At 44.5% G+C, this 27,568-nt stretch overlaps 2 protein-coding genes across 2 annotated transcripts; both read left to right on the forward strand.

The window, feature by feature from the left end:
- Positions 1-5,113: 5,113 nt before the first annotated feature.
- T265_11842 (hypothetical protein) lies at positions 5,114-20,086 on the forward strand (the record flags this gene model as incomplete). The annotated part of the gene is made up of 5 exons (XM_009178627.1): positions 5,114-5,276; positions 13,520-13,630; positions 17,220-17,279; positions 17,325-17,411; positions 19,731-20,086. 4 exons carry the CDS (start codon positions 13,556-13,558, stop codon positions 19,899-19,901), a joined length of 393 nt encoding a protein of 130 aa, XP_009176891.1.
- Positions 20,087-20,222: 136 nt separating this feature from the next.
- Positions 20,223-26,053, forward strand: T265_15565 (hypothetical protein; the record flags this gene model as incomplete). The annotated part of the gene is made up of 3 exons (XM_009178628.1): positions 20,223-20,355; positions 21,112-21,267; positions 25,932-26,053. Coding segments are annotated over 3 exons (411 nt in total), but the record flags the coding sequence as incomplete, so codon positions are not given.
- Between the last annotated feature and the right edge of the window lie 1,515 nt (positions 26,054-27,568).

Below are 27,568 nucleotides of genomic sequence, written 5' to 3' on the forward strand. Positions count from 1 at the left end.
GTAGCATGCGGTGTCTGTCATTTTGATTGATTCATATGTAAGTATTGGTGATGTGCAACCTTGCTTACTGGGCTTTGGCTCATGAGCTTTGTTTCTGTCTTCCATCCACAGAAATTGTCGTGAACACCTGCCTTCAGAGAATCACTGTCCCCTGGTGTTTCCATAGCGTGCATATTACATAGTCCGCAGGATCATGGCGGCACGAAAGTCCAACCACCACGACAAGGTGAAACTTTTAGGCTGGGCAGTCGCTGGGACCCAAATCTGAACCAATCAAAGTGCACGCAGATGACCGATCGGCTTAACTGCGACTTGTTAGTCTCGTGTTTGCGGACGACTTCAAAATATGGGCGGTAGCCGGTAGTTCTGGTGGTGTCGAACTTCTTGAAACGACATTGAAATTCCTCCTCAACAGAACCCGTCCACCATTTGTTACAAATGCAATCGCTCAGGCGTCCTCAACCGGTTGTTGTGTTTCTTGTTAATAGTAACTACCTGATTTAATAAGATCGATCTCAAATCTTGTCGATCAGATCTCAAATCTATCGAAGGAAGGTAGCTACCGCTATATTAGGATATTAGATCATTTGGCTAAATGCTTCTGAGGATCTTTCGCGCTGTCTTCAGTACGTGCAGTAGACTGCTTTTGGAATATAATCAACATTATGCAATCCCACTTGCCATTAGGGTGGCTAAGATGCATGAGCAGGTCCAAAGACAAGGTTCGAAACGTTTGAATCTTTCCGGATATGGTGTGCTCTACTATACAAGTGGAGGGTGCTACAGGGTACGATCGGTATTATTTTTGTTGAAAGTTCAGCTACTCATGGGCTTAGCCACATGAGACTGTGGACTACATGATGCTGTTACCTCCTGTGCACAACGACTCCCGCTGTGGACGACTTCATACTGGTTGATCGGGAAGAGATGAAACTTTCTACTACAACACTGACATGCTACAATATTATCACCTACGTAGACCTTTATATAGGCCTACTCCCTTTCAGCTTGAGTACCTTTTTGACATACCACATAAAGATGTCCATTAAGCGACCAGTCTGTCTTCACATTTATCGAAGATTGATGCAACGTGCCCTCCGTCCGGCAGTTTTGGCGAGTGAACATTTGATGGCACAAAAGTGGCCCGAAGGAGAGACGCGTGGGGCGGCTTCGCAAACAGTTCCCTATATCTTTTGTCAACGGATCCGTTCATCGCCATCCTTGTGCTTTAGCTAGTGTTGAACGATTTTCTATTGTGGTTTTGGTGAAGGTCTGTTATCTTTATGTACATTTTTGCGTCTAAATGCACTTGCTAACCCGACACGACTTATTTTACCTTCATTCGCACGTTTGTCACTTGTTTATGTAATTGTAAGTTTGTGTGCCGTTTTGTGAGATAAGGCTTTGCTTGCGAAAAGCGACTGATTGCTGAGCGTGCGATGCACTAGAAGTGGAGTGGTCTTTACTCAACTAGGGCACCACCTGAGCGCTCATCAACGAGCGGTGCTTCTGAAACGCGATTTTGGTAGGTCCTTCGATTTCGCTGTCACAGATGCCATCGTCATGTCGTTGTTTCCTACGAACTCGGAAGTTTCTGGCTATAGCTGTTTTCCAAAGCGCCACCGAGCTCCTGTTCGAATGACCTCCCAATCGCATAGTTCCAAGATGGGGGTGAGCTCCTCAGTCAGCGCTTGCCTGGTCTGGCTGACTGGGAGATTGTCCCAGAAAACTGAGGAAAGTTGGTGATAGTGCCCATTTTCAAAAAAGGGCTCTTAGTGAGTGAGGTAATCACAGATGGATCAGCTTGACGCCGATCGTAGAGAGACTCTTTGCGTCACTTCTTCGTCGCCTTATGGTTGTTCGTGTAACATAAACCCGAGAGCAGCAACCGGAGTTCTGACCGCGTAGGGATAGCGTTGACCAGTTCTTAAACCCCTGGTGCTAAAACGACGCCGAATGTATAAAAGACCCACATTTTCAATATTCCTGGATTTCCAAGATACGTTTAACTCATTTGACCGGTATGTTCTCCTTGACACCATTGCTCAGCAAGAGGTGCATTGAAAGTTCGTGAACATAATAGGTTCTTTATATTCTCACTTCCGGGTGTTTGAGGATGTGCGGAGAGCCCTCGAAAAACTTCCGCGCATAAAGTGTAATCCGTCAGGTGTGCCGACTCTTCCTTCCTATTTAATTTCGTGATCGACGAGATATTGAGACTAACGCTGGGAGGTCTTCAAGACCCTGGTGTTCAAATAGCATTTGAAGAAAACCTTGTCAATCTGAAGTATTCAGACGTCATCGTTCTCATCTTCGAAGAGAACTCACAGGTGTTTTTGGATAAACTAACCAAAAGTCATCCCATCTTTTGGCTTGCGCTTTGCACTAACAGTGTAAGGACATGCCCCTGGACATATAGTCGCTGAACACGCGACTGTATGTCGCGTGTTCCAAGGCACTCAAAGTGTGGAGCGTTTTACGTGTCTCTGGAGTAGTGTTAGTTCCGATCTCATTGTGACGGATTAGGTTAGTGCGGGAATCTGCAGGGCTCGGGTCGCGTTTGCTAATTTGGGACACCTGTGGTGTGAAAGCGGTATATCTCTAAATTTCGATGGACTCATGTATCAGGCCATAGTACGACCTGTTTTGTTGGTAAATTTGTGGCTGAGATTTGGTCCCTCCCAGAAGCTTAACTGAGGCGTTTCAATAACCGTTTTCTCAGGACCGTGGCTCGTTTGCGTTGGTGTCTGCAAACCAAGGTAGTTAGAAAGGGGTTTTCGGTTGTGCAAAGGGGACTTTCGTCGAAGATTGTGTTCAGCACTAGAAACTGCGCTGGTTAGGCTACGTGTTGCGTGTACCGAACGGTTGTTTGCCGGATGTTGTTTTCAGTGCCCATTTCAGAGTGGCGAATGAATGAGTGTCTCGAGGTGTAAGCACCTCGGAATGGTTGTGGTCTCTTCCGCATCCACTTTTCTTTTCTTCACAGTAAGGCTCCCAACCAAATCATGGTTGTACGGCTGCGAAGCGTCAGTGTTGAACAATACTGCTGTGCTGTCGGTAGTGATGATGTTGGTCATGGTGGTTATCCGCTTGCGTTTGACTCCAAATGTATGATCTACACCTGGTGCAGACTTATCGACGCATTTTTTCAGTATTATGCATTTAGGCACTGGCGATTCGTCCCTATTATTTGGATGTATCTTACTGCGTTTAGACATCCCCGAAAGTTTACACATCGAGTTCTCCTGATAATCAACCACTTGATAGGGTCTGTATCACAACAAACCATATCTCCCCAGATCACCTTTTCCATGAGAGAACCTTCAGTAACGTATAGGTTGATATACACAACGTACCACAAAAGTCTCGGCTTCATGGCCAGCCCCGCAAGACCTTGACGCGATCTCGTGTGGATTGATGACATCTTTTTCTGGCAGGATCTTTGTTATCAAACCTTCCAGGATTCCGCCTGGGAGAGTATTACTGAACCGTCAAAAACGCCGTTGGGGATATTTCGTAATTTCACTTCGTTTTTCATCTTGCCGATCAACTTGAAGAGGCAAGTCATAACATACAAGACCTGCAGTGTGAATCCTAGCTAAGACCGTCGTACAGCATGAACTCGCAGGAGGCGACCTACTGGACTTCACTAGCAAGTTCAGGGACCGATGCTAAGGAGTTCGACCAATATTGTATCCAAATTTGAAAGGTTTTTATGGAGTTCATGGATTTCTCCAGCCGAATTTCCCGGATTTGGATAAGCTCTGGTGGCCTATGACGGCGTTGTTTCGCGTTCTGTACATCCTCATAGTTCAGTTAGGGAGTGTACATCTGGCACCCACAGAGTTTATCGTATCAGCTTGGCCAATAGGTAGGGTTAAACTAACACAGTTTTCAAGTCCTTCTGGCTGAGAGTTGGGACACATGTAGCAACTTGATCCATCATCATCATCATCATCATCATCATCATCATCATCATCATCATCATCATCAAGGACAGCAACATCAGTGTTGCCACTGATGCTTCCTGTCTAGGTGTGGGCGCCCTGGCAGTGTCCCAGCCCACGTACAACCATGAACTGCACACACAAAGCTTGATCCTTACAAATATTGATTATCCCATCAATCGTAAGCCAACCTTTGCTGCCTTGTGGTCAGGCTTGTGAGCCAAAAGTCTTGATTTATTCTCCCCGCAGGCCCGAGTAGTATCCAAGCTCACGTGCAAACATGAGCTACACAACTACCAATAACTATCCCAGAAACCAGGCATTCCAAACGCCAGACAAATATTACCGTAGCTCAACCAGGTATGTGCTGGATACGATGCGGTTATTCAGTGCCGGTCTCCCCAGCACCTTTACACTCAGGGAAATATCCTTATCAATGATTATTTCGAACCATCTTATACCCAAAAAGCCTTTAATCCAGTTCGCGAACATAAATCAATGGCTGACCAAGTCAAGGTCAAATTATCATATCTCGAATGGGTCGCTCTTTTATCGAGACAAACAGTCAATTCATCCAGAAGCACGAATGAAATAATGATCGTTCAGCCTTTTACACCCTCTTGGTGCCTATCGGCCTTGCATCCGAAGGAAACGCCAGGGCTGGGATACTGCCACGTTGCCCAGACATGATAAGTCGAGATGCGGAGATCGGGTTCAAACCATGGACCTTCCGGTCAGTAAACTTGCACTCTTACCACTTAGTCATTTTTCCTCCTCCTCCTCCTCCTCCTAATAACAATAATAATAATAATAATAATAATAATAATAATAGTAATAATAATAATAATCTTTCAGTTTTTCAGAAAGCACATGGGGCTCATGAAGTATGTTCTCTCTCCGGAGTCCATTCTGTATATGCCTCGTTGGGCTTTCTGGCGACACAAATCCGAAGAGACGAGAATAGCCAACATTGTCGCCTTTTGTACACCATCCTAGTTACCTCGTCGGAAAAAACGATGCTGTCCGTTAATTTGATTGATCTATATACCGATATGCTAGGTCCGTATTGTTCATCCATTAGTTTTGGCGTGCTTTCATTTCTGTCCTTATCATGCTTCACCTATGTCCATGTTAATTTTTTTCATTACATTCCTGTGGATACATTTCAGCTCATACCGCAATAAACCTGGTCATAATACGATCTCACTAGCATACTTCATATCGTTGGATATCTTTCAATGGTGAATTGATACACCATTAACTGTTATTTTTACTTAGTTTGCCAAATTGCAACCTTTCTTGTGTTCCTTCGTGCGTGGCCTCTCTACCGTGAGTTCCATTTTTTCATAGATTTCATTATAATGGGTTTTATCTTTTTTTCCGAACTGATTATAGCGTTTTCAGCCAAACATAAATGCCAACTGGCCTTTTAAGACTGGTTGAATGCATTAGTGACAGTTGAACTTGGCTTTCTTAGCATGACAGAACCACCTATTATCGTGTTCGTCCAACTGGTCAGAGTAAATCCACACTGAAATGCTTAATGAAAACGAAGTTGCGCACAGCACCTAAAGGAATCGCTTTCATAATGATTTTTCACCAGCTACCCACAAAGTGCAACTACATAAGCTGCCATTTGACTATATGATGTGTTTGTCTTCCAACTGTTCTCGTTTCATACACCTCCATACTTCCTCATCGTTATCAGAGACAGCAACATCAGTTGACAGTGATGTCTCACTGCTGTGCAACCAAAAAGCCTATCTATTATATTTAAAGTCGCAGAATGAAAAGAAAGGGAAAAGAGTAGGCGAGGAAGGGGACCTGGTGCCGGCCCATTTCAAGCATTTTGAGATCACACAATTTCAAGCACTCAATCAGACAAGCTTGAAAGAAACGCCACTGACATCGGCTAGCCACCACTTCTTGAAATTTTTCCAGCCAGACACAAGAGAGTCCACTTGGACCAAATCCTTGAAGGCGTATCACACCTACAACACCCAAACTCTTCGCAATCTCTTTCACGCCCTTTTGCCAAGTCGTACATTGTCCGACTCAAAGTTCCCACCATTCTGAAGGAGGCACAGAGAGCAACACTTGTCTCTGTAGACGCTGTTTCGGCCTGCATAGCACATGGCCGAGCCAGATGACGATGCTTGATGCTTTGCGTTACTGAAGTACCTGCTGCACAACCAACTACCCGTTTTCTGATTACTTTACGAATTCGTTGACACCATCGGACACTAGCAACACTTCTGAGGTACCAGTGGTATAAAAACTGAAGATACCTCACATCACCTGTCCACAGAGGCCAGGTCTCGCACCCATACACCAATACAGCCTCTCCCGTAGCCTCGTACACGCGACCCTTGAGATCCTTTTTGACGCCACAGATGGCGCCAATTAGCAGACGTGATTCGGGCATCAGATTCGTTCACCGACTTCATCAGACACACATCCGTAAGTGTTACTACGACTACCGGGGTATATAAAATTCGTCACAACCACGAAGGATTCCCCTTGAGTCGTGACGGTATGTTCAGAGGCTAAACGCTCTGAAGTGTGACTTTGTACTTGAAAGTTACAAGGCTCATGTCAAAAGGTAATATGGTGATGATCGGTTTATTCCACAGGTCTTGTGCTTCGCCTTAACCTTCAAAGGTGGGGACGATGTCGTCTGCGTACTTCAAATCGACAAGGTTCTCACCAACAACGATTTGAAAACTGAGATTTTGAGTACCTTCCAGAGTCCGCCTCATTATATCATAGGCGACGAATTTGAACAAGAGCGGAGATATCAAACATCCTTGTCGGACCCCAATTTTTGTAGGAAAGCTTTTAGAGAGCTGACCTTACCCTCTGACACGCCCAGAAGTAAGTATGCGAACCGAATTTTGTGCACAAATCTCTGAAGCATACCTTGTTTAGCAGTTGTGTTTAATAGCTCCGACCGATTGACAGAGTCTAACTCACCTTTGATATAAAGGAACACTAAGATTGCGGGTCGTCTGTACATACGGCGTTGCTCTAACGAATGGAGTATGAATATGTGATCAACGTAGCCTCTATCCGGTCGAAATCTCGCTTGATGCTCACAAGTCGAGAATCGCCATGCCGCCGTAAGACGACGAAAAATCAGCGGCGCCATAAGCCTTGTTACAACGGGAGTCAAGCTGATACCTTTTTTGAAAGTGGGCACTGTTATCAACTCACCCCGGTTATCCGAAACAGTCGCCTTCTCTCAGATAGACCCAAGCAGGCTAGGCTGACACCTTATGAGGAATTTGTTGCCATCTTTGGATAAGGCCTGGGAGATCATCAGGGTGGAGTGCACGATGACGCTCGAGTAGAGAAATACACTCAGACAATTTTGAGACTGAAGGGGGTTTCAACTTTACAGCCCACTTTTTGTTGAAGGTCTGCATTCCGGTTTGGAGGCTCTCGCCACTGGTAACTGATGGCCTGTGTTGATTCGGAGCTGCTTCTTTGATGAGCACCATGTTGTCAAGCGAAATCCGCTTTCCAGAAATTGGTCCCGCGAAAGAACAGTCTGTGCCCGTACCTCTCGTATCCAACCCAAGACGATCATCCAACCGGGCCTCAGCAGAGCTGAGACCACCCACCCGGCGTGATGTCACTGATAACCACAACGATGTTTGAGCTTTTAGCCCATTGTAAAAAAGCACCTAGAACGTCATAGAAACGTTCTTTAATAGATTCCTTCGGGACATAAGCAGACGCAATGGACAGTATGCAAGATAACTCGCTTTCTCGAAATTCTTTCACAGACGTTGCCAAACGAGCCGCACAGAGACGACTACCAACGGGCTCAGTCGCCCAACACAATACCTACCCGACATACCCACTTACGGTGGTCTCCACATCACCAGATGTGTGCAACCGAAACCTGGAAGAGAGCGAGGGGGCAGTCAGTTCATTTGCAGTACTTTCTTTCTGTATCCTTGTTTCTGACAGATGGCACAGATCAGTGCAGAGGGAATCTAGCATACGAGCAAGAGTCGCCCCTTGTCTTGCTTGTTTCAGTGTGCCAACATTAAAGGCAGCTAATGAGACCGGTTTTCAGGGCTTGAAAACATACTTAGGCGTGCTTAGGGTTTTTAATGAAGTCAGATGTGGAAGTCAGTCAGAAGCCATATACGGCGAAAGCAAACGACTGCGTATGCCTCACTTCTTCGTTATCATATTTTAACTCCCCTCTTATCACGCTTGAAAGCTCCTTTTCTCCAGGTCCAAGCCGCAGGCATGTCAGTCACCTGGGGAATGTACGCATCGCATACTGTCGCTCGTATCTACTGCTCTGCGCCTACCATTCATGTGTCATTCTGTTCTTATTGCAACGTTCAACATGCGAAATCTTAGGCGGATCGGCAGGCAAGCTGTTGTACGCACTTCAGATACTTCATCGACTGACATCTCTTGTACCTTGAAAACTCGAATGAAAGATACCAGGAGGGCTGTTGAGCCTACAGCACCCTTTCTGTGTATACGCTGTGGATGGTGTGTGATCCTGCAACGCACTGCGACGCAATGCTTGTTACCCCTCAGTTCGCGAGCTGGAGCCTCAATGCTCCACTTGGTACCTCTAAACGGGCTGACTCAGTGCTGTTCGGCTCTGTACTTCCATAAATACTGGCACTGTTCGAATTACAGAACGCTCCGTTTATCGTACCCATTTATGTACCAACCGACTGTATCTGTGAATCGTTAAAAGATACTCTCTGTCGAACACTAACCACCTTACTGTCCACGACGAAGAGTTCAGATGTGGTTATAATAACGAGATTACCATGCACAAGTAGGGCGCCTAGTCAATCAGAGACATGCATTGGTTGTATGTTTAGTCTGGACGCAAAACGCGGTGATGTCAGTTAGTCTTTCGTACCTTAGTGCCGATCATCACTTGTTTCTTAGTAGTTTTAGGCGCTATTATACTACTTGGGACGCCCCTGCTGCTTCAACTTCAGGGTCAGACTGACCATATTGCCATCAACTGCCGATGATGTTGTTCAGTCCTTAGTTGCCAGTTGTTTTGGAATACACTAGTTGATTGAAATCACGTCCTCGTTTCGTACGGATCATTCACTTTCCGCGGTCAACTCCGGGAGCAAATTCTTCATTGTCGGCAGAACAGCTTTGCCATTCATATGTTAGGGGTCTAGTTTACAATGCCGCGATGCCATCCATGTTGTTATGCGGGTCAGGAACCTGGCTGCTGCGTGCTAAAGACTTTCAGTATTTGACTATTAATGTCTTCGGAGCACTGCCCGAGTCTGGCGGGAACACCGGATCAGCAATGCTGAAATACATCGAATGGTATTCGGGAGAAATTACCCACCCACTATAGATGAGCTGACCACACTGCATAGGTTTCACTGGCTTGGCCAGGTGCCAGTCGACCGACTTTACCGGAGGGTTAATTTTGTAGAACTACGCGAAGGGTGGGAACGAACCAGCGGAGGTCAAACAATGACTTGGCAGCGAAGTGTGAAAACCATTATCAGCAAACTCAGCTGCGCTGTTCATTGCCGTCTCCCTGGATGGGGACTTCGAGAGGGCCACATAAATGGTTAGAGACATTCTCAGACATGGCCAAGTCGTGCCCTCAACGCCGCTCCTGCATCAAAGCTATTGCCTTCAATGCATAGCTTCCTTTCTAATCCCTCCACTTAAAATTCCACTGACAGCCCTGTATTTACGCATCATTTTATCAGCTCCCAGCTCCAGTGCGCAGCTACCTACCCCCACCTCCCCAAATCATCGGTGGACGAAACTGTGGCAGCTATAACCACTGTACGACAATACGCGGGTCTTACAGCTGATAATGATTATGATGATGCTGATAGGAGAACATACCAAAGCGTACCATAGAACGCATTACAAGGCGCTTTTTAGGAGAGCATTGACCGAAACAGGAATGAGATAACCAGGGCCGTACGTGATATCCGGAACTCTACTTTTGGTGTTTCTGAATGCATACACGAAAATCAGTGGATCTCAGGACGGTCTCTATCGGTCCTTTTTATAGATACTGTATCCCCTCGGGCCATTTGGATAGATGATCGGTCGCACGACAGCTCCCACGTAACTGGTGTTTGGTGCGGAGGAACTGTAAAGTTCCTCAAATCGAGAGGCCAGTGCGGTTAGGAATGCACGGAAGCTGTTCCAGGTAGTCCACAAGACAAGGCCTTCCATAAATGAGCTAATCAAAGATAAGTCAGCGTCTACATCTCTGGGGAGCGTAGTATCAACAGTGGTTTGGTTGACCTGCCCCGTGCCTATACCGTTATCCGACCCGCTCATTTTGGGTCGTGGTCTGAGTTTAGATTCCCTCTCAGTTGATGAGGCACGTGAGGCGCAAATCCGAGATCACCAGGGAGAATTTCGACAGAGGGTGCAGCGACCATATCTTCATTTTTCCTCAGGTGCTTCAGCAGCGCCACATGTAATGTCGCGTTGACGAACAACCGCCGGTTTCCTCGATTCTGAAGCAGACTTCGACTCCTAAACATTCTTGGCCAATAGACCATGCCCTTAGGGTTCGTGAACACTCCTTTCTTTTTTTCTCATACTTTCAGTCGAGTTAAGTTGTACTGTGGACCTGATACTCAACGGAGTTCGTTAGGGTTTTCCATTTTCTCATTTTTATTCAATTTAATTATTGGCGTTACCATAGAGTGCACATTTCAGCAGAGGGTAACTAATGGAATTGGATTATACGAGTGACATCGTTTGCTTTTTTGACGAATATTTGTCCGCGCAAAATACTTTACACAGAACATCGATTACCCTGTGTTTCGAAATATGTTTTGTACTTTCTAATTACCCATTGTTTTGTCCTCCGAAAATTCAGAACCGATATCCTGAGTCTGTTGATCCGTCCACATATCTTGGCAGCTGCGTAAGCCGTGAGTATATTGCAACACATGAGGATACTTAAAATGTGAGCGTCATTTCTGGCGTCAGAACCGAACTTCTCTGAACTCTCTGGAGAGTCGCCTTTACAAAGCAACTCTCAAGATGGTTTCAATTTTTGACTGGGAAACATAGCCTCTCTGACCGAAAAACCCCGGCACCTCTGTAGTCTAGCAAGAGTTAGCTGATTGCAGCGGGTACGCAACGAAATGGTATTTTTCAGCGAGTTGGTATGGATATGCATCACGCCAAACTACCGTCGATCCAAGAAAGCCTTGATTTCCGTTGGAAGCCATGGTTGAAGGAAGGCTCTTTGGAGGGGGGCATGTCATGGAATGGCATGGTAACGTGGTAGCTACAGTCAACCTGTATTGTGGGATCTTCATCTAGGGCCCACTTGATCCACGTGAACGTAGCTGGACAATCTTCATGACGTGGCTAGTAACCTAACCGAGTGGTGCATATGCTGTTATTTATTAACCGGATTGCCTAGCTAAAGTCCTCTTGTCGTTGTGCGCTAGCTTTATGCTGAGTGAGGTCACAAAGAATGCCCTATCAATCCCGCTGACGGCACCTTCATTCGCATGATGGTCAAATGTGAGTGCTGGCAGAATGCTTGCTCTTGCTCTTGTTCTCTGTCATTTCCCATGACGACACAACCTCTGAAATAAATCCCAACCCTTTTCCACTCTTTACTAAGGCTTTCTTTTCTCATGGTTGTACGGCAGTTGAGCGCCATCGTGTATTACTAATGTATTGTTGTTAATGATGATGACGAATGTGTTCGCGCTCCTGTGTCTCTGCGTTCTTATGGCGAGCTGTCACCTCGGATTGCTGTTTCTAGCGGTATCCGACAGCATTGCCTGATCTGTCCGTTTTTATTTAGTCTCACTAAGAAATGTATCCTCAAAGATATGTCTAATATTTCATTGTATGCTTTCTACAGAGAAAACCTCTAGTTTATGACAACATAAACTGTGTTTACTACGTCTTTGATAGACTAAGGAAGTCTTCCTGCCGTTTTGATCTGATATTCGCAGAAGTGTAAAGTTGTCATTGGACCGACCAGCACCAGTACCAAATCTCATCATAAGTGGGCGTTGTGGAGAAAAATGCATATGTAGGTGGCTGTCTCGCTTTACAGGGCTCCTGGATGAAATAAGCAGTCATTTTGTCAAAGTTCGGACAACATCCTGTATTCAGTGTAATTGAATGCTTCTCTCCCAGTAGCTGACAGATTCAGTAGGAACTCAGACCCGCGCTGCATAAAAGTGTCACTTCAACACCCGGCATAATTACGTCGGAAGGTAAAAGCGATGTGCAACCCACCCAATGTAGCTGTCATACCGAAGGAGTTTTTTATCATTATTTCCGATGATTTTGTGTTGAAGTCCTCATTAATTACTCTGCTACAATTCTTCTTAGTGTTTAGATAACAACAACTGATATTTCCATTCTTGTTTCAAAGCAACCGCCCTTATACAGCTGCTCTGGTTGCGTACTCTAGTTGGTCTCGATGAATTGGAGGCTAGTACGACGATTTGGTTAGTCTACTATCGTATTCAGACGAAATAGTAAGCAGTGTTATTATGAGAGGCAACAACTACTGTGTTGTCTTTTTCGAGCAGCTGTCTGCTGGTGGCTGCGAGTAGCAGTTATTGCTATAACCTAGCTTAGGGATAATAGCCTCGGTAAGCTCTCATCAATGTCAAGTTACTCATTTCCTAAGTTAGAAATTCTCCGAGTTAGAATCGAATATGTCAACTTTAGACGAAGGGTTCTTGTCACTAAATCTGTTTAAATTATGCCCGAACTGGAGTAATCAATTCAATACCAGTGTTATGGTTATGATCCATGGATCACTCAGTGTTTACCAGACTTTCAATAGAATCCCTGTAGACTCTTGGCTAAATTCCTGTCTGTTGGAGGACGGGCTATATCAATTTTCCTTAAAAACCTAATATTACCCGGACATCAGTGTATAGGTGCTACGTTGTTTCCAGTAGCAAAAGGTATGCAACAGACATAATCACTCGACTTCCGTTGTCATACCCCAGCTGATGCATCAATATCTGCAAAGAATTTTGGATCACCGCAGCTACGGTTTGAAGTAGGTTGCCCGATCTCCGGAAAAGTTGCTATTGTCAGGTGACTTTGAGATGAACTGCTAGACCTCATTTGTGCGAACCTGAACTCTGATGTATATTGTCGGCAACATTATTTCTACCTAAACTAACTGCGTACCAAATCTGAGTGACAGCCTTGAGGACAGCTGATTCCTGAGATCAGTCACTTATAGAGTTTGCTGTATGCGTCTTTTGACCATAGACTTGACACTGCTGGGCCCATTAAAAATAGATAGTGAAACCACTTCTACCACTTGTATGATGAGTTAAGCGGAGACAGGGGAGTGATGTATGTAGAGGGCTAGGTGGACCCGCAATCGCTAACTTAAAGTTTAATAAACTTTGTAGCACTTCGTATAATATTAGTTTTTCTGAAACGCGTACCACCCAAAACTTTCGCAGGGACCACAGTGCTTAAGTTACATTTTTTGGCCCTCACCCAAAAACCCCATCCATTTTAATGCAGCGTGCGATACACTAGTTTTCGGGTGTCTCTCGTCTTTTATCTTATAGAAACCATGGAAAGTGACTGGACTGAATCACGTTGCCATGGTTGTTCCTGACGTAGAGAAGGCCGCCACATTTTATCGGGATACATTCGGTGTCCAGGTGGACAAACCATTTGTGAGTTCTTTCATGAGATTTTGTGTCCTCTTTGAGAATTTACGTCCGTAGTTTATGACGAGCGAATGGCTACTCGAACAATCTTGTAAACTACTCTTGACTGGCTGGCTGGTTCTGTCTGTTTGACAGAGTGATTGCTGTTTCCATCAGCTCGCGAAGTGTTCACCGAATCTTGAGTACTAACCACAGAAGAAAAGTAGCGAAGACACCAGTACACATCTAGAGGTAGTTTCTGTGTCTGGACAAGTGTTCGGTTTCTTTACTGAATGCCCCGAAAGCCTATCACTTCACACCATATTTATTTCAAATCACAGTCCGTAAATCATGCCATAGTGATTCCAACCCTTATATATATATATATATATATATATATATATATATATAAAGCGAAGGGCGGAACCAGTTCCCGCATTGGGAAGGTCAGGGCNTATATATAAAGCGAAGGGCGGAACCAGTTCCCGAATTGGGAAGGTCAGGGCAGTATTTGCTAACTTCCGACATTTGTTGCGCCGGTATCACATGAGCTTGACTATAAATAGTCAAATATACTAAGCCGCGACCCGATCTGCCATACTTTGTGCATCTAACATGTGGCCGCTGCGTGCAAAAGATCTGTACTTGACTACACCTGCCTCGTAACTGTTACCTAGGTCAAATAGGAACATCAGATTGGTAATGCTGGGTTATACCAGTCGGCAGGTTCACTCACCCTCGATAGATCGGCTCGTCACAGTTCACAGTCTACGATATTTAAGCAATTACTTCGTGTGTTAGAGGACTGTTTGCCTCGTAGAGTTCTCTTCGCCCAGCCTTATTTCGCATGGAGGCGACCGATAGGCAGTCAGTCAGTGATTTGGCGACGAAGCCTATGACAGCCTTAAAGAGAGATCTGAGACAGATCAATAGTTAGTGACCCTAACAGATATGGCTATCATACAGCCAATAGCGGTCCGACATCACAACTATGGCTTTCACTGCATTGCTCTCACTTCTTGCCATACTGGACATTAGTCGTCAATGCATGGATTGTGCCATCGCCTCAAACATGCGGCTCTCATTCCCTCCATTCTTATATTCGGTGAACAAAGCTGTCGTAGCTGGAATCACTGCACTTCGGTGCGCGGCTTGTGAGCTGCAAAACCCTGTAAAAATCCTCTTCATCCCTGTTGCCTTCCATCTCCGTTAACATTTAAGCACCAGTATGTGTTACCGGTGCATTGTTGTCACCGATGATGATCATAGTGGTACTGAACTGACCTGATGGCGGTTAAACTACCCAACTTGTCTGGAACGCTATCTTTTCTAGGTCTTAACCGCCCTGGTAACTAACTGAAACTGGTGAAGTCATCGGCTTACGTTTTCAAACAAACGGTACTTTCGTGTATTGATCAGTAATCAAATTACTTGTTGTGTTGTTGCCAAAATATGTCCGCCAGTGTACGGGAAAGAACAGCTTGGCAGTGTGTACGTGCAGTCCACCGAGTTGACTGGATTTGAGAGAATCATGTCCATTGCATGGTCCCTGAATGAACCAACACAATATTCTTATCGATTTCCACATGACCTTGAAAGATGGTTTAACCTAATTTAGTCTTCGGTCCATTCGTCTAGTATTTATATGTAAACACAGTTCTTCGATTCTGGATGTTGAGTGGCAGCAGATTCTGTTTGCATATTCTGGTAAACAATATGTTCGTGTGTAGTTCAGCTAACCCGACTGGTTCAACCTTGCACGCATGAACTAAAAAAGAGGATGCATCCATTTTCAGACTTTCTAGTGCGAATCGTGACAACTGTCACAGTGCTGGTTAACATATTTACAGGGGACTGTAAGGAAAAGAGGGCGCAGATAGAATTTTGGGAAAACCTAGAAGGGATTAGGCGTGGTGCAACGATGAAGAATAGTAGTTAGCAGTGGATGCTTGGAAAATTGGGAACCGTTTAGAGATTGGATGACGTATGGGAATAGGCATGATATGTGGTCCCCACTGCGACCGCTTTCTTCCGGACGACAATCTCGTGAGACAGTATTGGTTCGTCCCAGAAATGTCTCGGATACACGCTGCTCAGCTAAGGTGGTCAACCGCTGGATCTACACAAATGGCGATCCAATGTCAGCCCCAGTGATTTACCCCGTAGACCACATGAAGACTGAGCTGGTCCATATCGCCCTTGACCTTACTCAACCACGTTTTCAGTTCTAGGCGACAACGGCATCCTCGGCATTTTGTAGGGCTAAGATTTGTTTTGTGATTTTGGCATCGTTCCCGCGTAACAAGTGCCCAAACGATTGCAGACGCCGTCGCCGAAAGGGTCGAATTAGGCGTGGTTGGTCGTAACATCTTTTTCGATCCTAATGATTGGATGCCTTCCTTAGCGAACCCTCAATAAGCGTTGGAGATACTAGTGCTCAAGAACGCTCAGCTTTCGGATATCTTCTGTTCGTCGATGTTATATTTTGCAGGCATAAATCGGGACCGGACACGTAGCTGCGTTGAAGATCCGGAGTTTCTTGCGTTAGCTAATCTCAATTCGTTTCCACAGGACGGAGTTTAGCTGCATGAAGTCTTGCCGGGCATTGTCTACATGACGTTGAATTTCCTCAATCTCTCCGTTGAGTAACATGGTGGGACCAATGCATCTGAAGCCGGCAATCTGTGGAATTGTTGCGTCTCTTTTGTTGAGAGGCTGAATAGACACATCCATGCAGGTGGAGAAAAACTTGGTCTTCGATGTGTTGATTTCCAGTCCTACAAGTGCCTCGTAGTTAGTTGGATTATTCAGCACGTGTTAAAGTTCTTCTGAGTCATCTCTCAACAGGACGCTATCTTCGGCGTATACCAATTCAGCTATCCAGGTATGGAGAAGTAGGTGAGCGCCAGGGAAACCCTCCACTACCTGTAAGAAAGAAAGCGTTCAGCTGTAGCACCCTTTCGGTGCCTAGCTGCCATGCCACCCGAAGGAAGCACGAGGGCTGGGATACTGCCAGGTTGCTCAAGCCTAGACAGGGGAAGTCGAGAGTCGGAGGTCAGATTCTAACCACTGACCTTCCGGTCAGTAAATTCGCGCTCTTACCACTTGGGCCATCTCGCCCCCGGGACACGTAACAATGGCCAAATTAAATTTCGGGATTATAGATCGAATGGAGTGGATGTGACGGTGAATGATGCGAGGCTCGTACAGACTTTTTAAACAAGTTAGCTGGCTGCATCAGCCTCCCTAAGGTCTTAGTGCATCCCTTGGGAAGTTACTGGCTGTTAGTTGGATTCCGTCACATGGATTTCTCCAGGATGGCTTTGTGACATTACCTAACTAAGTCGTTACACTCAATGATGTGGGCGCGTCCTGTAAGATGTAATATTGATCGACGTCGGGTGTTCTCCATATCGACCAGCCTTTACTACCGGGGTTGACACACTCAGTTACGGTAGTGCATCAGTGATTTGGTTCATCGCACTGTTAAACTAATATGCCACACAGCTGTCTCATTTTGTCCGGCGCTTGTTGATATGGTGCGTGACAAGTCGATATGTCAGATCACACTTGGCGTCTATTATTCTTTACCCGGGTTTCGTTTCCTTACTTTCAGACTGCTGAGGCACACGGTGTTCATGTAGCGTTTGTCTACATGGGTAATACGAAGATCGAGGTGAATGTCCTTGCCTTTGCTGCATGGTCAATTTCTCCTTCTTAGTTAATCAGCCCGATCGATGAGCATAGTCCAGTGGCGAAGTTTCTCGAGCGTAACAAATCTGGAGGGTTACATCACATTTGTGTTGAAGTAAGCACTTTCTTTATGTTTTCGCTCGTAGATCCAGAGTGTATCATCTCTCTCCTTATTGTATCACTCATACAACAACTCGTTTTGTGGTGGCTTGCGGCAGTGAACTGATTTTTAAACTTGTGATGAGAGGTACCAATTTTCTACCTGCCATGGTTCTGCACACAACTGTCAATTAAACGGAGATATTTGTTTCCTTTCACCGTTGAACAACTTAGACCCACCTACCCATGATAGTGACTCAGAGCTCTACAGATAAGAGTACTGGGGCTCTACGTACGCGCCTAATATTTCCTTGATAACAACTAAGTCGTTGATTTTGGTAACCTCGCAGGACCGTTTGTGTGACATACTTAAAGACCGAGGCGCCAAGCGTCGAATACTCAACACAGGCGGAGAAAGGGAGATTAAGCAATCTGCTAGCTAGAACATACAGCTAACGGAGTCTCCGCACGCAAACTCGGCAGTCAGACATCTACACTTTTCCTGACCCGGTGTCACGCCAACTTGATCTCGGTAGATCTCAACCGAGAGAGGACACTGAGTTTAACTTAATGAATGCATTAGGTTGCCTTTCTCGAGACTATGTGAAGGAGTACCAGTGACCAAAAGTTAACCCTCTTTGTCAAACAGAAAGTATCAATCAAGTTGTGAGTTGCCTGTTTGCAACTGGCTTCAGTTGAAGAAACTGGTTGGTGATAGACAAGACTGCTAATGCACAAACGGGTATCGTATGACTGCATTTTGAAGCATACAATGAAATCACGCAACTGATTACTGCGTTACAAGAACACTCCATGATGATAATTCTTGCTCCCGACAGTTACCGCGTAGATCCACTACGTCCTGTTAAATCAGGGGTATATGAACCCAGCAGCACAGCTGGTGCTCACCCTTTGTCACCCGGCTACATTGGCATTCTTCCATAGATCGCCGCTAATTTTTTACCCAATCACGTCATGCAGGCAGAAAAGAGTATAAATCTACACTTACCTTCACGCTGATCACTGCACTAGAACAATTTGGTAATCCACTCGTCAGCCTTTTTGACGTCATGCAGATCCCCATAACACGTCTTTGTCCAGTTATGTTCTTTTAAAACCACTGCGACGAGTAACTGGAGGGATTAGTTATTTTTACTGTCGCAGAGACAATCGGTCATCTGTCCGGGACTTTCGGTATGAGAATTTTCAAGACAATATTACTCCTGTTTTCATGCAGAATGCCTTTCACGATCATTATAATTGCATTCCTTAGATAGCTTCCCCGAAACACCGTCCTTCCAGTGCAAATGACGCCCTCTTTCACGGGTTCTGCCGAAAAATCACAAAATTGAGGGAGTAAATTAGTACCTTCCAGAAAGGACTGTCGTTCCAAATAAGAAATTGTGATTGTTTTGAGAACGGATGATTTCGGACTAGTATATAATAATCTGTTTAGCGCAATCTTCCCATTTGTGTGCGATAATTCTTGCCCAAAGAATGAAGGGTCGATTTTTGGCACCGGTGAGTATTAGGTATCCCTGGTTGGCATGCAGCGCGTAATTGCGTGAAAAGTGAAATCTGATGGGTAAAATAACAAAATGCTACACTTTCTTGGGAAGTTTGCTGGAAGCGCTTTGTAGATAACCGGTTTTGCAGTTCATTTTCGGCCACAACACATCCCATCCATCAGGACTAACTGAACATTGCTTGGCATCCATTTGGGTCATACAAATTCAACCTCTCAGGCTGATAATTACCGCTTGGTATCACGTGACCAAGTAATTTTATCTATCAGCCACTGCCAAGTTATCTCTCTCTCCCTCTCTCTCGTGCAAACCAATCGATAAGATCGGCGAACCGCTCAGCAGCCACCTGATCCGCAACCACGAGAACTTCTGCACTAGAGAACAACCCTGGTTTATATCATAAGCGCTCTGTAGGAAGGGAAATCACTGCAGTTCGTTGACTGATGTGCTCATTTAGCTAGTGTTCTTTATTGTGCGCGACGCATGGATGTTTCTCGAAACGGCGCTTCCTCTGTTTAGCGAACTGCTTTGCGATGACCTCTGACAAATGTGTCTATGCACGTTAACGCAAGATATGAGCTATCCATTTTCGTGAGACGCGTCCTCCCTTTTAAGAAGTTAAAACAAAGCGCGAGGGCCGTACTAATTCGATCAAATTAAGTCGTTTTGGACCGAATGAGTTGAATCTGGATCACTTTATTCGGACATCGTACTACATCTCATTTGTCTCACTATGTTTTATATTATATGTATTTGTATATATGCGCACTGGTGCACTTTCTGATTAGTATTCCACACCTCCTTTCAAGGTTGACGATTTACGAGGAGCGGTTGATGGAATCAAGCAGAAGAATCTACGTTTTCTCGCACCCGAGCCTAAAGTTGGTGCTTGTGGTCTCCCCGTTATTTTCATGCATCCAAAAGATGCCAATGGGGTACTCATCGAACTGGAAGCATCCCATTCGACGGAAGGCCACTGAATCTTGCACCATCTCGTTGTACAGCTCTGTACTTTTATTTTTCACGATTCTAGCTATTTTTTTACTTACAGAGCTGTCCAGAAGATCACACTTCCGATTGTCCGCAGTGGAGTTCCGATAGAATTTTTTCATGATTATTTCTGGATTATTTCAAAAAATCTGAAATCATAGTCTCTGTTGCTTCACCCCTGGTCATTGAAACGGCGGATTTAGTAAGCTTAATCCTCGCAACAGATACTGAAATCAAGGAAAATCCGCCTCTAAACAACAAGCTCTGATCGTCCCAATTGTATTGCCAGGTTTGAAGGTATAGGAAGTAGCATGTGGTATGGCACAATACTACTTCATTTACGAAAAAGACCAGCGAGATTGTTTCGAAGAAACGTCTCGATGAGGAGGTTGTCGTGGGTTGCACAGCATACACTCTGTTCATACGATCCCTTCCTAAGAGGAAGTAGGTTGTTATTTGATACATTTTCGACTACGGTCGAAAGATTGATAGTCTCTCTTCCAAGGTGAACTTTCTTTTTCCAGAAACACAACGTCATGTTTGATTTTTTTTAAAATACGTCGTATAAATTGTGTCGATACTTGTGGGTCCAGTGTCATATTTCGTTGAGCACACCGCCGCTGAATTTGCTGACTCAGTTCTTCCCGTGATTATCTTACATCGTTGGTCCCTAGAAGAGCCTCCGCTCTGTCCTGTTTGTCACCTGTTTGCTTTCCTCATACCCAGGCTTCCCAGAGAATTTACACAAATGGCACTGAAGAAGATGGCCTTAGAGATCTTAATGGTTTCTTTTCAGTCCTTATGATCACGTTGCAGGGGGGGTTCCTCTGTATCACGAGCTAGACCAGGCCACGGTCAACATAATGACGATTGGTTAATTAAGACACCGGCGGGAGTTGCTGATAGATAATATTCCTCAGTGAGCTCGATACGGAGCATTAATAATGCATGACCCCGTTACAGTATTACTTTTGCCCACAGCCACCTTTTTTCGGAAAACGGATACTTAATCGTAGCAGAGACGAACCCTACATTGATTCGGCTCAACAGACTGCTCGAAGGAAGATCTGATTCTGGTACTTCCTAGTTTGCTACACCACAAAGAAACTGGTCCACTTTCGTACTTAATAACCAATGAAGAAAACGGTTTGAGGGAAATTTTAGTGCATCAAATGTTACATTAGTCCTCCGGGTGAGCAGTGTGCTCCAGTATTCGATCGTTCAGCTGCAGCACCCTTTCGGTGCCTAACTGTCGTGCCACCCGAAGGAAGCACGAGTGTTGGGACACTGCCAGATTGTCCAAACCTAGACAGGAAGTTGAGAAGCCGGGGTCGAGTTTGAACTACAAATCTTCCGGTCAGTAAATTCGCGCTCTAACCATTCAGCCTTCTCGGCAATCAGGTGGGAAACGTTTCGATATTTCCGAGTGATGATCAAGCGGAAACACAATAGCCATAGGGTAAGAGATGTACAGTTTTACCTGCATCTTTACCTTCCTCTCGCTTGCTGTAAGGAGCAGAATAGACAGATGTGCACCCGTTGACAACAGTCCGATTACACTGCTAGGTTGTTTACCCCTATCCGAAACACAAATGTTGCGTAATACGAAACCGAACAACTGTGTTACTGCGTATCACATTTATGGTCGTCAGGAATGAAATTAAAGTAAGATGCCCGATTAAGCGTTATTTGTGCACGATAAGTCCTCCATCAAGAACCATTGAAAAAATTCATCAATAGCTGATTCAGGTTTGTCCAGAGATCACTCAGTTAACTAAAAGCTTGCTGTAGTCGCATACTGGCTGGTAAGTCGATAAGTTAGTCTAGGCAGATACCTGAGAGGAAAAGTAGTGTGTTGTAAGAAGCTGGTGGCAAAGATGCAGGTGTCAAACCATAAGCCAACATTTTGTTCAGGTTATCCGAGCGAACTGTTTTCAACTCAGGTGAGACGGTCTTGACATTCTTGGGTTGCGATGTTCTACGGATGAATCCGTTTTACAGAGGCTTCATGGTTTGTTTTATGTGATCTGCACTACATCGCAGTGTCTTTCTTTTCCTGCAAGCAGCGATCGCAACTGTTTTTGTACTCATTGGGTCATATGCGCTGTTTCGCGAAAAAAACAGATCACGTGGTTTGTGGTGAAACTCAAATGGGATTTCCGGTTGACAACGGCGTATCGTAGTTGGTTTCTCATTCAGCCTACCGAGTCAATAAGCCATCCAATCAAGTCGCATTCGTGGCACTGGTGATGTATGCCGCCGACTGTGTTGACACGGCTTGGCTACATTGCAGGTGAGCCAGATGGGCAAATTTACACACCGGACTGGCAGTCGACACTTACTTCGATTGATACGCTCTGCTGGGTTTAACTGGAGAGGACTATGGCGGTTCCCGTTGGTGCTTATGCCAACTACTTCAGTCTGCAGTCTTTCTGTGAGGACGAATCAGAGCCGCTCCAGTTGACCGATTGTGTTACGGTTAGCGAAGCCAGTCCTTCCGGGGTCCAAGCAACCATCAGAATCACCTGATCGGGCACTTTTGCCTGAAGTCGCTTGCATTGAGATGAAGTGAACTTAAACATATGTGCCCGTAGACATAGGGCTTCAGTTCAACTGATATCAAAGCACAGGCATCCCTCTGGGATTACCGCAGTACATGACGAAAGCTTGAGATTCTCAACTTGGTTTTTTTATATGATATCATTGATGGTTTGCTATAATTCATGAACTTACTGTTGGTTAATGTCGGCTATATGCAACTGTACCGGGCTAACCATGGAAGACACATTACAGTAGTCCTCTTCTGGAGAACTGGTCCTCAAAGATACCACCCCCCGAAGACGATCACTTTCGACGGATTCTTAAGGTTTCTCTTATACTGAACGCACCGAACCCTTACCTGTGTTCCATCATTTTTATATTTTATCATAGCGAGTGTGTGTGAAGGCACGTTGCTGCTGTCGACCGATGTGCATTCGGAGTTCCAATTAAGACATCCTACTCATGAGTAGGTAAGAGTAATCCCGATAACTGCGGGTGCTCGCTGCGTGTTGAGGATAGGTCACAGGAGTTTGCAGATGAGTAAAGAGAACCCCATGCATCCCTATACATCCGGCGGCTTTCTAATTGATTGCAAGATGATATGAGTAAACTAACGAGAGGAATTTAACTCAGAAGTCAGGCTAGGCCATGTGTCACTAATTTTTACTGGACATACTTGCACTTGACCCGAATTCGGGGAATGCAAGATAACTTTTAAGGAATGTTATCATGCATTCCCCAAATTATGGAAAATTCTTTCATGCGGTTATAATTTGACTTAAACGGTAGGTTTATTTGATCTCCAGCCCCCAACTTAAGAAGTCGGCGTCTCTTCCCTAAAGCGACCTTATCAACTTCATGATAGTTTAGTATTCATGCGTGTTAAAAATTTCGTCTTCTGTTACACAGACAGATGTTGACCTACTTACACAGCTTGCAAAGTAGCTTGAGCAAACAGCTCAACAGCTGTTTGGTTAACAGCCAATAAGAGTACCCAAGCAACCAATATCCCGACACAAGTCTTGTCTTTGGTGGGGTTCACCAAATGAGTAAATTTAGGCGCCAACGAATTGGTAGTCCTTCACAAAACAAAAACTTGCAGAAGCGCTAATTTCTCCCTCTACATCCATAAAGTTACAGCTTACGTCCTTACAACACGGGGAAGAGGATCCAGATTGAGTACACAGGAACGATATGTAGGAGGGTCATTGATGGAACTGAGAGACCATGTTTTTGGTCAGGTGAAAGAGGGGTAAAACAATCGGATACAAAGGTGGCCGAGACTTGGTGGACTTGTTTGCCCGTCCAGGTACAACGAATTCTAGCAAGTAAAAGTTAAACAATGAAGTATGTTATATCTCAATGCGTAGTTGAAATTTTATTCCAGGTACCTCGGTTATCCTGACGAATCTGGTAGATCTTGTCAGTTTTTCATCTAATCACCTTTGTACTCCCCAAATAACATCTATTATGCGAATGCAAGACATAGCGACGTGGGACACTCAACTATCGTTTGCTTTGTAGTACCACAATTACAACAAGAGTGTGCTCAAAACGGCTGTAATTTATGAGATTCAGGGGATTTCGGATGAAATAGCTTAACCAAAACCTGTGCATAAACGGAACGAATTAATATATTGATATTAATATATATTAATAGTAAACGAATTAATAGGCCTCCTCCTTGGGAGGTCGTTGTACAGACGGGCGGGGAATGATGTCTTTGATGGTGTGATCGTCTCTGGAGGAGCTTGCCACAGTGAGCACCTCATTTAATCATTTCAACTGTCCATTCCTGTTGAATGGTCTACCCATAGACAGGAAAATCAGTAATCAAATTGCATGTTTCATTCTCTAAGTAGACCAGAGTAGCGCAGACGATAAACGCACTACTAACTATATGAAGACTTCCACCGAGTAGTTGAATGTCACGTAAACGGTGATCGTATCTTACGCAAAAATATGTACACAAACATAACGCTTGTTTCGAACATTTATGCGGCTGCTAATACCCGTGGAAGTCACCAAGAGAACGAAGGTAATAAACAAAACTTCTTCGTGATTGGCCATCTCGATTAAGATTTCGTGACAAAACTGTGCAAACCGTGGGTGAAAATCGCAGGTACAAAAGACTTGATGGAAGAAAAATGTGTTCTGTTGAATGGGAGGTGGGTTACAGAATCAAGTGAGACGTCGATTTCAGACAGGTATGTAGGACCGTGTATGTCGTAATAACAGAATTCCTAAGCCATCAGGTAACCAGTCCAAACGCAGAGTCACGTTTGAGTCTGCTTCATGTGAAAGGGCTTATTTCCAACTCAAAATTTTTTTGGTTTTGTGATTCATAGATTGCCATGTTTTGAACACGAACCGTCCAGTATATCCGTCTGCAAGAAGGTGCATTCTAAGAACTTTTGTTTCTCTTGTAAACGGTCGGAGGAGCCCATCTTCATTTCTCTCTGTCAGGTCACGGTTCTGGTGTAACGGAACGAACTTATCAAGGTTTGCTTCCTGTGAACTTTCTGTTCCATAGTCCCGTTAGTTTTCTTTTGAATATTGACGTTGAGGAACCTTAGATATTCGATCTGTTCTGGCTCGACAGTAAGCTTAATATTAGTGTGAGCTGAATGGAACCCGTTGATTCTCGTCAAGTACGAATAAATCACCAACAGAGTGAAATATGACAATACTCCTAACGAGAACATAGAGTGTTTATCAACATTCAGACCCCTAAGCTGGTCGAACAACTCAAATCTATCGCTCAAGTGTTTTGACAACCCTGCTCTTCTGATTGGTTCCAATAGCCTGACGAGCCGTTTAGCCAGATGACGTCACGTAGCCGATTCCGTGACCCTTGAACCAGTCCACTTCTCATTCAACTCTCTCCTCTTTTCGTTTCTTTTCATTAAAGAGTATGTACTGGTGATTTCCTCACGAACTTTGTACATCATTTCTGGTATCATATAAGTCTACTTTCTGACGTCCTAGCTAAGAGGCCAATCACAAAGAACCCGATTAGATCGCTATCTCCGCTATTATTTTGGACATTTTTAGCCTTCATCCTCTTACTTTCTTATATTTTTCCGGCACATTTTGCGCATAGCTGACGCACATTCATTTTTTGTTTCCAACCATTTATATAGGCCGCGGTAAGAATTTTCGACCAAATTTTGAACCAGTGCTGCTAGCACGCTGTTATATCTTTGAATACGTGTAATGCTTATTGTTATGAGCTCTGTAAGTCTCCGTTCATCCTCTAGATAAAGGTCCGGCTGATCACTGCTGGCTCATCCTATCCAGGATCACCAGGCAGTTGGGGTTTATCCGCCCAGCTCGCCTAATGAGACGCGGAGTGTGTGAAGGAATATTTAAAGTAGTGAAATACACACATTTGCAAACCACTTTGGTTTTGTGGGAGACTCACCTGGAACCCAGCTGAATCTGTCGTTTATGATGTTTTCAAGCAGCCTTATGAGTAGTGTATTGCGTCTATACACGTATCGGGATATCTGGAACAGCGTACCAACTGAAACATGAAGCAGCCTGGTGCGGCACTCCCAGTAGCTTAAAACATCATAAACGGGAGATCAAGCTGGGTTCCAGGTGAGTCTCCTGCAAAACCAAATTGGTTCGTAATTGAGGGTATTTCGCTAACTTCATGTAATTTAGGTTCAAGTCGAACATAAGGTTGACGGAAAACGGGCTGTGTGTAGCTGATAAGCCCCAAGAAGGGCGGAACCGATCGTGGGTTGTTGGGGAATTTTCAGTAACCTTATGAGTAGTGTATTATTTTATAATATTTAGAGTACTTCTGGCGAAATCATCCTAAAAAAGTTGTCAAACAGGAATTTAATAAAATGGAAGATAAATATCAAATACCCAGCCTGTAGACCGTTAAATGGTCAGCATGGAAAATTCTAGGACACTGCGGAAGTCACAGATACTTGTAGAAATATGTCTGGACAAAACAATATATTAGGGGGGATGAGTCTGTTACTAAATGACACTTCATCACACGGAAATTGAATAAAACTAAGCAGTTCCATTAAATTGTAAGCCTTTCTGAAAGAAAAGTTTTCCAACTTGAGTTGGCTTGAAAACTACATTGAAGACGTCACCAAATAACCACACCTGTTATAGACTGTAAGACAAGTGAATAGGGACATTGATAATGCGTGAAGTTCATCTACGACCATGTTTCAGAGACCATAGGCATACAGATAGTTCGAACTTAGTGGGTAGTCATTGGACAACTATTCACTGGAATCTACCTCATCCATTCCAGCTTTACTACTTCTTTATAGATATACATTGTGCTCCAAAACTGGATTATTAGCACACTAAGGGTCGCTACACGTGGGATATTCAAGGAGCTTCCCAGAATTGCTGAGATTTTTTCTCTGCAGTTGAACACCCAAGTGTGCTGACTGAGGTCATGCACAACAGTAAGCCAAGTCAGACTGGACCGGCGCTCGGTGGGATAAACGCTTGAGCGTAATACGAATGTGAAATCACTTCACAGCGCCAGTCATAAAATGGAATGCTGTACCTCCTCTGATCGTCGGATCCTCGGTGCTGTACATTTTACCACCGTACCACACCTTGAAAAGTTTGACTTCGGGTGCAACATGTTTTCCAACAGCTGACGATAAACGAATCCAAGAATGTATAAGAATACATGTTGAATTCGGATGGCCACTCACGTAGAAAAGAAAACTGCGGATTCATTGTTTGATCTAGATAACCAGTACTCCTCTACCAACCTTCTCTTTAATCCACCATTATTGCTTCGTGTGTAAATTACAAGACAAAGAGCGCTCATGCGCCTGAATAGAGCTGCATTGTAATATGAAATAATTTGCTTGTTTCTACGACGACATCAGGGAGGAGGTAAAATACCACATTAATTTGATTGCTGGACGCTCTGCTTATGTAGTTTGATCTCCATGCATCCACAATAATAGACTAAAACAGAAGATAAATGGGAAACTCCATCTTCTCTCCCTTGTTGTTGAACTTATAGCGCTCTAAGCAAACTTCCTCCCAATCAGTGAAGAGCTTAACACATGGGTCGTCTTAACTGGACTCGACGACACTTCGCGCCACACCTGTATGG

This window comes from Opisthorchis viverrini (assembly GCF_000715545.1).
Source record: "Opisthorchis viverrini unplaced genomic scaffold opera_v5_628, whole genome shotgun sequence".
Taxonomy (NCBI): Eukaryota; Metazoa; Platyhelminthes; class Trematoda; order Opisthorchiida; family Opisthorchiidae; genus Opisthorchis; species Opisthorchis viverrini.